Source organism: Anoplophora glabripennis, unplaced genomic scaffold (assembly GCF_000390285.2).
Source record: "Anoplophora glabripennis isolate ALB-LARVAE unplaced genomic scaffold, Agla_2.0 scaffold1446, whole genome shotgun sequence".
Taxonomy (NCBI): Eukaryota; Metazoa; Arthropoda; class Insecta; order Coleoptera; family Cerambycidae; genus Anoplophora; species Anoplophora glabripennis.
In genome coordinates, this window is record NW_019417521.1 from 658 (window position 1) to 14,508 (window position 13,851).

The 13,851-nt window shown below is 35.0% G+C and overlaps 1 protein-coding gene across 1 annotated transcript in view; it reads right to left on the reverse strand.

Annotated features, from left to right (window-relative positions):
* Nucleotides 1–2,599: 2,599 nt before the first annotated feature.
* LOC108915112 (zinc finger protein 729-like) overlaps nucleotides 2,600–13,851 on the reverse strand; it is a gene marked incomplete at its 3' end in the record, with an annotated part of 51,028 nt that continues 39,776 nt past the window's right edge. Inside the window, exons 5-8 of the mRNA XM_023456376.1 lie at nucleotides 13,031–13,211; nucleotides 12,607–12,906; nucleotides 12,281–12,549; nucleotides 2,600–3,223 (exon numbers count right to left, since the gene is read on the reverse strand). Coding sequence (XP_023312144.1) covers nucleotides 2,600–3,223; nucleotides 12,281–12,549; nucleotides 12,607–12,906; nucleotides 13,031–13,211 — 1,374 coding nt within the window. The remainder of the gene's footprint in view (nucleotides 3,224–12,280; nucleotides 12,550–12,606; nucleotides 12,907–13,030; nucleotides 13,212–13,851) is intronic.

The following is a 13,851-nucleotide window of genomic DNA, read 5'->3' on the forward strand; positions in this document are numbered from 1 at the left end:
ATAGATTTTGCTGGGCCGTTTTTTATTAAAGATGGCAAATATCGAAATCGAAAGATCGTTAAGTGTTATCTATGCATATTCATTTGTGTTGTGACAAAGGCGACACATTTGGAATTGACAGGAGATTTGAGCACTGATTCATTCCTTAATGCTTTAAAAAGAATGGTTTCAAGGCGTGGTTCATGCAAAGCTATTTATACCGACAATGGCACCAATTTCGTTGGCGCAAACAACGAATTAAAACTTTTGCTTTCTGACTTACATAAAAATTCAAAATTTCGAGAATTCATTATTCAAAATGCTATATCATGGAACTTCATTCCACCTAGATTACCACATTTCGGGGGTATTTGGGAGGCCGCCGTGAAGTCGGCAAAATACCATCTCCAACGAATACTCAATAAGTCATTTTTAACTTTCGAAGAGTTTTATACAGTATTGACGCAAGTGGAAGCTGTGTTAAATTCTCGCCCTCTAACTCCATTGTCAAATGACCCCAATGATTTCCTATGTCTCACCCCTGGTCATTTCCTTATTGGCGAACCGCTCACAGCTCTTCCTCAAGATGACGTCACGGACACTCCATGTAACAGATTATCACGATACAAACATTTACAGCAATTGCTTCAACACTTTTGGGCACGATGGTCTAATGAATACTTGAATTCCTTACACCAACGCACCAAATGGAAGTTGCAGGTCGGTGGAGTTCAAGTAGGATCCATGGTTCTGCTGAAAGAAGAGCACGCTCCACCTCTACAGTGGAAAATGGGACGTGTGTGTGCAACCTTTCCTGGCCAAGATGGCGTTACTCGCGTAGTGGACGTTAAAACCGCCAGTGGTATAGTGCGACGAGGTGTTGCTAAAATTTGTGTCTTACCTATTGACCCTTAAGTATTGCATGTTAATTATTCATATTATCTAAATATTTAAATATGTATTTTTATTGAAAGAGCGTAGCCTTTCAAGGCCGCCGGTATGTTCTGTACTTTTGTTTTCACTTCCAATGTATTGGATTCCGTGATCTTACGCATGTGCGAGAGGTCCAAGCATTGTGTGTTGTATGGCCAGTAATCTCCAAGCCATGCGAGAGGTCACACCTATTCTACGAGTCATTAAAGGTGTGTTCCCAAAACGTTACATTAATTTCATTTTCCTAAAAACGCAGTTGAGAAATCGACAGATTCAATGAAGTTAAGCCGTACCCGGACAGGGGCCAGTGCTATCCACACCGTCAGATCTACGGGAATACAGAAAATAGGTAATTTATCACTTAAATTATAATAACCACAGTAATAAGAGAATTACGAAAACCACAGTAATAACCACATCACAGTAGTCGGTTTAGTCTCTATCTGCAACTAACTTAATGAAGAATTTGAAATTATCTCAATCAGAAGAAGTAGAATCTCTTTACTAATCAATTCAGTATAATATTTCAATAAATATAAAATCGTATATAAATCGTTTAAAACACACTGTAGAAAACCACATTTCTTACGAATTTGCGTAATCTACCTGGAAAGAACAAATTATCTCGTCGTCACAATCACCAGTCGAATTCATTTTCACTTCCATATGGTTCTGATTTATATGCATTGTAAAATTAAAAGACAAATGCATAGTTTGAACGTATAAATCTTCTTCTCCATTAAAACTTGAATATTTGCTCTTATCTAGGCTTGATTGTAGCGACAGCATTTTCGTAATTACGTGTTAGTCACTAACCGTAACTAGAGATGTGCAATTCGAATCATTTTAATGATCCGTACGATGCGATATACTCTTTGTATTTAGTTTCAAAATCGCAATCGTTACACTTGTACATTTGAACCTGCGAAGGATCTTTGTGTTTCAGTTGGTGTAGTTTCATATCATACTTGTATGTAGTTTCGTAATCGCAGTCGTTACACCTGTACAATTGCACCTGGGAAGGATCTTTATGCTTCTGTTGGTGTCTTTTCAAATTTCTGCTGTATTTAGTTTTGTAATCGCAGTCGTTACACCTGTACATTTGAACCTGAGAAGGGTCTTTATGCTTTAGTTGGTGTCCTTTCATATCTTTGCTGTATCTAGTTTCGTAACTGCAGTCGTTACACCTGTACATTTGAACCTGGGAAGGATCTTCATGTTTCAGTTGGTGCTTTTTGATGTAATCCTTGTATTTAGTTTCGTAATTGCNTGAGAAGGGTCTTTATGCTTTAGTTGGTGTCCTTTCATATCTTTGCTGTATCTAGTTTCGTAACTGCAGTCGTTACACCTGTACATTTGAACCTGGGAAGGATCTTCATGTTTCAGTTGGTGCTTTTTGATGTAATCCTTGTATTTAGTTTCGTAATTGCAGTTTTTACACCTGTACATTTGCACCTGCGAAGGATCGTTGTGTTTCAGTTGGTGTTTTTTCATATCACCCTTGTATTTAGTTTTGTAATCGCAGTCGTTACACCCGTACAATTGCACCTGGGAAGGATCTCTATGCTGCAGTTGATGCTGATTGATAACACCCTTGTATTTAGTTTCGAAATCGCAGTCATTACACCTGTACATCTGAACCTGAGAAGGATCTTTATGTTTCAGTTGGTGCTGTTTGACAGCATGCTTGTATTTAGTTTCGAAATCGCACTCGTTACACCTGTACGTTTGAACCTGCGAAGGATCTTTATGCTTTAGTTGGTGTCCTTTCATATATTTGAAGTATTTAGTTTCGTAATTGCAGGCATTACACTTGTACATTTGAACCTGTGAAGGATCTTTATGTTTCAGTTGGTGCTTTTTGATACAATCCTTGTATTTAGTTTCGTAATCGCAGTCTTTACATCTGTACATTTGAACCTGCGAAGGATCTTTGTGTTTCAGTTTATGCCGTTTGATGCAAGCCTTGTATTTAGTTTCGTAATCGCAGTCGTTACACTTGTACATTTGAACCTTTGAAGGGTCTTTATGCCTCGCCAGGTGCCTCTGAAGTGATTTCTCATTTTCAGTTTCATACTCACTCGATTCACGTTTATACACTTCCGAATCGTTCTCGTGTGTCACAAAGTGTGCCATAAAACGGATCTCACTTCCAGTTTCGTAAATGCATTTATCACATTTGTACAATACTTTGCTCTCCTGCTTGATTTTCATTTCTGATCCATTCTGCTGTTTATATCCTTCCTCTTCTTCATTTTTACAGACACTCTCCTCGAATGGTACCTTATCGCAGCACTGCAGCGGCGTGACGCTGAAAAAATTGAACATACAGGGTATTTTTAAAAATCAAGTTTTAATTTTTAGTGGTTATGCCCATCGAAAACGTACCGCAAAGCATTACAGGGTAGTAAAGAACTTTTCGGCAAAATCCAAAAACAGGTCAAATTTGTTTCTGAGGGGGACAACTTTTGGCTCAAAAAGCATACCAAAATCTTCAACCCCCTAAGTGGGGGTGCTATCCCCTAAATTTTTTCAAATGGGAATGGGGGTCAAGTGGGGGGTCATTAGAAAGGGCTTTTAATTCTCTATACATCGATTCTTACTTTTTGAAAATCGATTCATTATTTTAGAAAATATGCAGCTTTGAAAATACGAACAATATTTTTGACGAGAAATGCGAAAATCGATTTAATTTTACTTCAAAACTTACGGTATTAGTCAAGTAAATGCTGAAAATGTTGTCCGCCAACTTGCATACAATGATACAGGTTGTCTTCAAACCGTTGTCGAACATTCTGGAGCACTTGCGGTGTTACTTCGCGACATACATTAATGATTCGTCCTCGCAGATCTTCCAAGGTATCAGGTGGAGTGCTGTAAACTTTGCTTTTAATGTGCCCCCAGAGAAAGAAATCTAAAGGATTTAAGTCGGGTGACCGAGGGGGCCACTCAATTGCACCTCTTCGTCCTATCCAGCGTCCTGGAAACGTCTCATTTAGGTAATTGCGCACATTGAGCGAGTAATGTGGAGGAGCTCCGTCTTGCTGGAAAATCAGTTCGTGTTCATTGTAAGCAGGGTCGTCCTCTATGATATTTGTTAGAGCTGGGTCGATGACATTTTGTAGTAAATCCAAGTACATATCGCCTGTCAAATTTCCAGGAAGGAAAAAAGGACCTACAATGGAATTTCCAAAAATACCTGCCCATACATTCAACTTCTGGGGGTGTTGGGAGTGTGTCTCATGGAAAATCCTTGGATTGGTATCAGCCCAGTAACGACAATTATGGCGATTCACTAAACCATTCAAGAAGAACGTACACTCGTCCGAAAAACACACATTAAAGAGGAAATTATCGTTTATCGCTCGTTCAGTCATTATTTCGCAAAATTGCAAACGACGATCAAAATCGTCTTCATTTAGCTCTTGCACTAGCCGAATCTTATAAGGATGGAATTTGTATTTTTTTAATATTCGTTGGACACTTGTACGACTCACTCCTGTCGCAGTAGCCAATTGCATTGTACTCAGCGTACTATCCATTGCCACTTGCCCCAATACCGCTATTTCCGTAGGTTCATTTAGTACCGGATTTTCAACCTGCCTCTTTTTGTTATGAACGGAGCCAGTTTCGCGAAATTTGGCCACCAATTCGCGAACAATTTTTCCAGACGCATGTTTCTCAGGATGCCGTTGGTTGAACAGTTCGGCGACCCGATTTCCGCATTCATTGTTTTTGAAAAAAAGCTCAATAATTTCTACTCTTTCTGGAATTGAGTACACCATAATTAATCAATTTAAAAGACTCGGCAGTATTGGTACTCTTCAACTACAAGTCACAAGACAGTTATCTAGCAACTTCTTGTGGCCTATCTAAATACGAAACAAAAAGCGGACAATTTTTTGCTCACCAAAATCAGGCTAAAGAATTCGCAAATCAAAAAAAAAACAGCGAATTCTTTTGAAGGAATTTACCAAGCTAATACCGTAAGTTTTGAAGTAAAATTAAATCGATTTTCGCATTTCTCGTCAAAAATATTGTTCGTATTTTCAAAGCTGCATATTTTCTAAAATAATGGATCGATTTTCAAAAAGTAAGAATCGATGTATAGAGAATTAAAAGCCCTTTCTAATGACCCCCCACTTGACCTCCATTCCCATTTAAAAAAATTTGGGGGATGGCACCCCCACTTAGGGGGTTGAAGATTTTGCTATGCTTTTTGCGCCAAAAGTTGTCCCCCTCAGAAGCAAACTTTACCTGTTTTTGGATTTTGCCGAAAAGTTCATTACTACCCTGTAATGTTTTCGATGGGCTACCCTGTATATATACACATGCCAAAATGTTGCGTTTAACAAAAAATGACTAATAAATGGGCATATTTCCCTTTGAAGTTAATGAGATATTTTTATTAACTAATTATACATTTGTACCCCCATACCGGAACAATTCAGTGCTTGCTGTCATTTCTGTCGTCGTCACCCTTAAACTTGATTGAAATATGTGTTATTGAAAAGGATAGTAACATCCAAACATTTTCACAAACAAACATTCAATTATTATAAGTTTATGAAATCCGCAAGGCATTTATACAATTTTTATGCCATTCAAATGATGTAATAACAAAGTATAAAACTGGAATAAGACGAGGAATTTAGATTTTAGACATATTATTAATAAAAAATTCAGATCAAACAGTTGTGACATTTTGGTAAGGCTGTAGCTGGCGGCGCCCAGGTACATCTGTCACGACATAACAACCAAAAGAACCATCGTACTTTAAACCTATTAGTTCTAGTAGTCTTTTTAATTGTCCCACACAACAAAATTCAAATATTAAGTAATACCACAATAAGAATACTCGTCAATAACGATTACCCTATTTCTCTTCACAATATTATCCTTAACGATAATTGAATCAACAATTGTACTAATAACATAATTTTAATTTCAATGACGAATCGATTCGGATTTTAGATAACAAATTTAATTATTAAAAAAGACATTAGCGAGATGCTATCTATAAAGTCATACAATAACTCCATCAACAAAAAGTCAGATAATTTATAAAATTTTAATTAAATAATAACACCCTGCATTTCACCTTAAAAGACGTTACTACTATATCAATAATGTAAGTGATATTTTCCATTTTATCCAGAAATGTCTGGTCAGTGCGTACAGTCAGGTCCAAATATAATTAAAATATTTATTTGCTAATATTGTTTGTTGTATGTATGTATAAATATGGTGCTGTATTTTTATGCAGTTGGCCCTCCAAAAATGTTTTTAAGAAGATTTACCAAATGAAATAAAAGGTGGAAATAAAAAGAACTCTGCGGTAGCTGTTTTTTTTACTGTTCACCTTTGGCAAAAGTGATGAAAGAACAAAAGATACAAGAGTATTTTGAATGATTGCATTATTTAACAATTTCATTGTATGTGGCATGTGTTTTCATATTAATTATAGTTGGATATATCACTTCTAGTTTTTCTTTTAGATAACTATTTATTACTACAGTTGAACCGTTGGATCTTTACGTTCATGTCATCAACGTACATCAAAATAATAAAAGACAAATGTTGAATTATTGATCAACTTGAATTAACTAGTGATAGAAAAAGATAAGGAATCGCCTTCATATATTGCGCAATAGGCCCATTCAGTGATATATAATTTTAAACTTTTTCTTTCATTTTCTGATAGTATTTAACCACCTAAATATATCTTAAAAAAAGTGATATATTTAATTCTGAATTTGTAAGACCCTTAAAAAGGTCAACACGGCGGGAGAACAGGTAATGACGTCATGATACCCGCCACCCGGCGATCGAGTCCCGAGCAGTCGGAGAGATATGTAGATATTTGCTATACTTTCACCTATATTATATACCTATATTTTTAAGTGTATAAATAGAGAATGTATAAGAGATATACATCAAGTCTTGTTGAAATGCATTTTTCACACAACATATTTATTATAAACATAGAATGTCTTGGAATATCTAAATACATTTTCGGATTTTTCTCAATGACGTAATTTTGCCTTCCATTTTGTGTACAAATGTACCCAACGTACTAGACTCGGTACTTGTGGATGTATGCGACGACGTGTATGTGCGAGCAACTCAGAACCACCCTCGTTTTTCTTTGATTGCCCGTCTATATTATTATTTAAATAAATTACTTATAGGTGCCTCTCGCAACGTATTTCGAAATTTTTGTGGACGGGAACGTTTAGATGGGGTAGAATTTATTTTTTCGACATAAATTTGAAAATTCTGCTCTAAATGTTTAAATAATAATATTTATAACCTCTTAGACGGGCAACCAAAGAAAAACGAGAGTGGTTCTTAACTGCTTATAGGTCCCTCTCGCCGACGTATTTTGAATTTTTTGTGAACACGAACATTTAGATGGGGTAGATTTTAATTTCTATAAAAGTTTACATTATTATATTACGGGGGCAATACGAAGAGAGAAACGAGCCTATACGGATATTGTTTTCAAAAGTCGAGACAGTAAAAGCACTTGGAAGGCGCTAAGGTCTATGGATATTGTTAAAAATAAAATTGCTGGAGGTGAAATACCCGACTCTATATGCAATGTTGATGACATCAATTCTTATTTTATTAACAGTGCTAATATTGATAACAAATACTAATACACTTTACAAGTTATCTCTTGAGCACAGATTAAAATTAAACCCAAATAAGTCCCATATTTTATTATTTGGCCCTAAACAAAGGAGATTGGCAGTGAAAAATTCCTTAAAAATTATTTTAAACAATGATACATTGGATGTAATTGGTGAATGCAAAAATTTAGGACTTTGGTTCGATTCAGGTCTACGTTTCACTAAGCACATAAATCAGTTGTTAAAAACGTCTTATAATACTTTTAAAACAACTATACCCACAAAGACAAGTGATGAATCAAAATTTAAAACCACAATTATGTGAATCATTAATTATTTCTAAATTATCTTATTGTGATATGGTCCAAATCTATTACAGATTCATAGATCCAGACTCCAGAGGTTGCAAAATTCATGTTTACGTTTTCCTTATGGTATCAGGAAATTCGATCACATAAGTCACAAATATAAAGATGCTGGGTGGTTAAAAATTGTTGATATGTTCAAATATCATTTTATATGCTTTACACATGAAATGCTCACCACTAGTACACCTACTTACTTATATAATAAATTAATTAAATTTGATAATGTAAACAATAAGAGATCTTCACGTAATAGAAATACCCTGGTTACCCCCAAACATAAAACTGCCACCTTTATTTGTAGTTTTTCATATTTAGCCCCAAAGTTGTATAATCAATCACCGAATGGGATTAAAAATTTTGCTTTAATTAATTTCAAAAAAAAGATTAAAATCACTTGCTGGAGACTTACACCTTTAATATACATACGTTGTGATATTTATCTGGCTAATTTGAGATGGGCAAATATATAATTTGTGTAACAGAAGGAGAGGACTTAGAGGCAAATACATTTATTGTTATATAATATTCTTAAGGTTAAGTTGAAAAGCAGCTGTAGCTGAACTTCACCTGTCATTCCGCTTGTTGTTTTATTTTTGTATGTTTGTATGTAATGTTTGTTATCAACTTTGTAATGGAATGAATAAGGAAGATTACTATTAAATGTTCAAATAATAATATTTTACAACCCCCTAGACGTGCAACCAAAGAAAAACGAAGATGGTTTTGAGTTGCATACCGTGGGTGGGGAAACCGTGGATATAGTCCACAGTACAGGCCCCCTCTGGAAAGTTGATTACCACATACTTTATAACTCCTGAGGAGCTTCGTTTTGACGAATCTACCACATATTTCCTCCACGACTTTCCTCGATTCCTCCGCTTTTCCACTCGGAAAAGTCCAAAAACATGACCACATCTTTTATTTTTAGCTTAAGTAACTGGAAATTTTGTTGCAAATGCCGATTTAAATTTGTCCCACAGAAATTCCTCCGACATTGCCGTGTCTACCGGTCGAAACATGCCAAAATAACAGGGTATTGAAAATCAATCACCACATAGGTAATTTTTAGTAAAATTAATTGTAAATATTTAATTCAGTCAAAAAGTATTGTTGTCCGACAAACTTCAAGCCGCGTTTTTTCAGTCCGACAGCTGGAAATCGGAATTTTCACGGGGTATGAAAAATCGATTACCACATATCTAATTTTAATTTTTTCCACTTTTAAATTTACTGTACAAAATAGTGATATAAGTGTCCGACAATTTAATGTCCGCAAATTATTAAAAAATCAATAAATTAATAAACGTGATGAAATTTAAATTTTTCACTCCAAAAATTTCAAATTTATAAATGGTTATTAATTATTATTATGTAAATTATTATTTGTTTCAAATAAATAATTATAATATTGCTTATTTTATGCTTAAAAATTTAAAAGTTATAAACAAATGAAGTTATTTTTGAGGCGATTAATACGATCTTAGTGCATAATGCATTATTTCTAAATAAATTAATATTATACTTGATATAAAAATCCTTTTTTCTCTTTCAAGTTTTCATTCGCGTTTGTTATTTTTCTTTACAAAAATTTTCCTATTTTTCTAAAAGAAAATCCCAAAACTTTTGTGCATAATTTTTTTACACCATACATACTTTTTTGAAATCGTTTAATTCTTTTCTCGATATTTATTTGGCTAAATTGAGCATATAGAGATTTACAATTACAAGAATAAAACGAAAAATATATACAGGGTGTTTCAGAAAGACCTCCCGTAAATAAAGAGGGTGATAGTATGATAAAAAATGAGAATTTTTTGTCTTATGAACTCTATGTCTATCTCCTCTTGTTTTCGAGATACAGAGAGACAAAATAAAATTTTTTAAATAACATTTTTATGAAAATTTCCAAATAGTGCGAAATATTTTTATGAAATTTGGTAGCCCGAGGTTTTTAAGGGTGCCAAATACGCTAGTCTAATTATTTTTTGTATATTTCATAGAAAGCGCTAGTTATGCTACATTCTTATTACAATTTAAGTTATATTTTTTTTAAGGTTAGGTTTTTTACCAGTCGGGCTCTAATTTCTATTGTACAATTTTATTTTCTAAAAATAATGTACTCTTGTTAGAACTTCCTAATGTGGACGATTTTCGAGAAAAAAGGCTTTTAATTAAACTCTTACAATATTACACTATAAAATAAGTGACTTTTCTCAAAGTAAGCTTGAGCTTTGAGAAGAGGAGATAGACATATAGTTCATATGACAAAAAATTCTTATTTTTTGTCGTCCTCACCCCCTGTATTTACGGGAGGTCTTTCTGAAACACCCTGTATTGTATATTTATATGGAATTTTGCTTAATACATGAAAATACCTTATTAGAAATTATAAATACATGTGCACATTTTTTACGAAATTTTTTTCATCTTTTTTTGTCGGACTGACGATTTGCGGATATATTTTTGTCGGACATTACAATTTTTGCTTATAAAAAACACTTTTCTATCGTGTGTTATTTTTGTCCGACATGTGGTAATCGATTTTTCATACCCTGTGAAAATTCCGATTTCCAGCTGTCGGACTGAAAAAACGCGGCTTGAAATTTGTCGGACAACAATACTTTTTGACTGAATTAATTATTTACAATTAATTTTACTAAAAATTACCTAAGTGGTAATTGATTTTCAATACCCTGTTATTTTGGCATGTTTCGACCAATAGACACGTCAATGTCGGAGGAATTTATGTCGGACAAATTTAAATCGGCATTCCCAACAAAATTTCCAGTTACTTCAGCTAAAAATAAAAGATGTGGTCATGAGTTTTCAAGACCCCGGGAAATTGCCATGTTCTTACACTTTTCCGAGTGGAAAAGCGGAGGAATCGAGAAAAGTCGCAGAGGAAAAATGTGGTAGACTCGTCAAAACTAAGCTCCTCAGGAGTTATAAAGTATGTGGTAATCAACTTTCCAAGGGGGGCCTGTACTGTGGACCAATAACATCACACAAACTTTTCATTTTTCGGTAATGAAATAAATATTTTATTCGGAGTCGATCCCGAGGTACTTTTACAGCCTAGAACTATTCAATATTTGTACAATCCTCGGTTTCGACCCATTTAGACATAAAAACAATGATTAACGAAACTGCCAAGCGAACCACACACCGTATGTATTAACCCAGAATGGGATGAGAGTGAGCGGAGTGTTCTGCCAGTCGCCCGTACCGGTATTATGACGTCAGGCAATGGTTGCTCAACGTTTTTCCACGCTCTGTTTTCATTAATTTATTTCACACATTTCTCGTTGAAACAAAATTTTTTTTGTTTTTTGTTAAAAATCAATTTAATTGATTTTTGGCATACTAACTAATTAAAGGGTAAACTTTTAGAATATGCAAAAAGAATTCTACTGAATGGGCCTATTGATATTCATTCTGACAGAGGTTATTCACTGTTCCTGATAAATGAGAAAGACCTCTCGTTTCATCTGTGTTTCGATTCTCTACAAATTGTCTCTTTATAGCATTCAGATTGCTTCGTTAATTTATGTTTTATAAGCAAAAAACTTTAAAAAATGCGGTTTTCTGTATAAAAATGTTTATAATTAATTAATGATAAATTGGTGTAGGAAACATACAAGCGTATATCTACAGACTATCTTTTATATGACGGCGCAGTCCGTTTGCTACTAGTATTCTTCTCACAAACAAAACCTCTATTGATTGATCTAATTTTCTACGAGTTCTGTCGTTACTTCAGTAAATTGATTTTAAACTGTCGTTATGATGCAAAAAATAACAAAACATGTTTTCATTATACAAATGTGTATCCTCACTATTTCTTAAATGAACAGTAATTCATGAACACGACCACTGATTTGACCTCGTTTGAAATCTCAGTTCATACCATTATGCTTGACGACGAGAAAGTAAAGATCCAACGGCTTAACTGTAGATGTTAATAGATATTGGTGTTGTGTATTAGATGCCAAAAATTTATTTCCTTCTTGCAATCTGCATACATAACGTTTTGTAACTCGGTGAGAGATCTATCGTTTTCGTTCCAAGAAAATTACGATTTCCGCCTACAGTAAAAAAAATCACTGAATGAATCTAATCAGTGGCGGCTCTTGAAGGAGGACTCTGGGACTCCGCTAGCCTCCCCCCCCATCTGATTTAAAGCTATACCGATTGTTTTATAACGATCTTACATTTTTTCCTAATAATTCGTTAACCTAACTCTTGAAGATTGTTTACCAACGTAATCTTATAATTTGTTAGTTTATCGCCAGATGGTACGTATTCACAAAGTATCAGAACCACGGACTTTTTTTTTAAATTAATGTTAAAATAGTCTTCTCTTACCTCCTTTCCTCATCTTCCGATTTTATGTCGATATTTTTAGCTTTGATTGACATTTCTATTTCGTTAATATCGAATTCTTTGTCCAAGTTTCCAGTCTTAACAAATAAATCGAGTGGAGACGTATCTATTTGACTTCGTGAGGCCGAATGATCAAAAGTACTTTTAATTTTTTCTTCCGCCTCTAAGCAATCTTTTAGGAAATTATTGTGAGTGCACACAGAATCAAAGCATTCCTTACATATAACGGGATCTTTGATGATGTTTATAATCTGCAAAGTATAGTTTTCTAAATTCTGAGAAATGCAAATATTTAATATCGTTCCTACCAGTTCAGGAGCCAGTTTCTTGATAGCTTCAAGTTCCTCTTCACGTATGCACCTAAACTCACTTTCTACTGGCTCCATACACAATCGACATATTTTCTGACTATCTGAAATATCCATTGACTCGCTTGTCTTTTCCTTCGTATACACATCTCTTATATCGAGCTGTAACATTTTCTCACAATCCAAATATGAAATAATTGTGTAATCGGTCTTCAGACAAGCCGACTTAAATTCTAATGCCGCATATAATTTTCTTCTGCAAACGCTACATATAACCTCTTTGTTCTCGTTATCAAATTTCTGAAAAATATGCAAGTTTAAACAGAACGGAAATAAGTGTAGTGGAAAATAACAATTAAATACTAAATATTGCTTTACATTTGAGACTGCTAGGATCTAATCTAATTAGATTTCACCGACTTACCAATTTCGGCAAAAGAACATCCAAAATGTCTCTGATAACGTTGTCTACCACTTCAAAACTTGTATCTATTATAGATTTAATGCAAAGTCTACACGAAGTTTCCTTAACATCACTCATTGCTCTACGACAATCTCCTTTTGAGTATAAAAAGAATACAAACTCGTCAATCGTCACTTCTAACCTTCTTGTGGCCATAGACCATAGATTACAGAGTTCTTGTGGAGGTGTAGGCAGGGTTGCCAACCAGCCTTTACCGATTTCTTACAAAACTTTTCCAGATTACTCACAACTTTAGAATATCAATATCAAGAGAAGTTTTTTTTTATAAATGATAACTGACGGCCATCTGATACTGATGGGCGCATATGTTTGGTTTTATGATTTTATTTTACCAATTTTAATTTAATCGTGTCAATGTTGCCAAATGTCAAAAGCTGGGGCGCGTTCACAATCATTGTGAGTTGTATGCAAAAACAGTACGCCATTATTCCATGGCTAGAAACTGGCCTCAATGATTTGGGATCGAGGGGGATTATCCCTCTTTATCCTGCCTCATCTCGTGTAGGCCTGGACAGCCTTCGTAGGTGGGCCCCATCCGTCGTCTACCCCGACCGCAAATGCGGCCGGTGTAGGCGCTTTGTGGGACCTCCTTTTGTCCTGGCTGGGCCCCGCCGGCTAGGGCCCTTTCTTCTGGCGCTCTTCTTGCTTCGCCGGCTCGTCTGTGTAAACCCCGGGGGTAGTGTCATGTTTATGTGTGGTATGGTTGGGTAGGGTAGTGCGGCTATGCAGCCTGGGATGCGCTTTGCTAAGGTGGCCCTTAG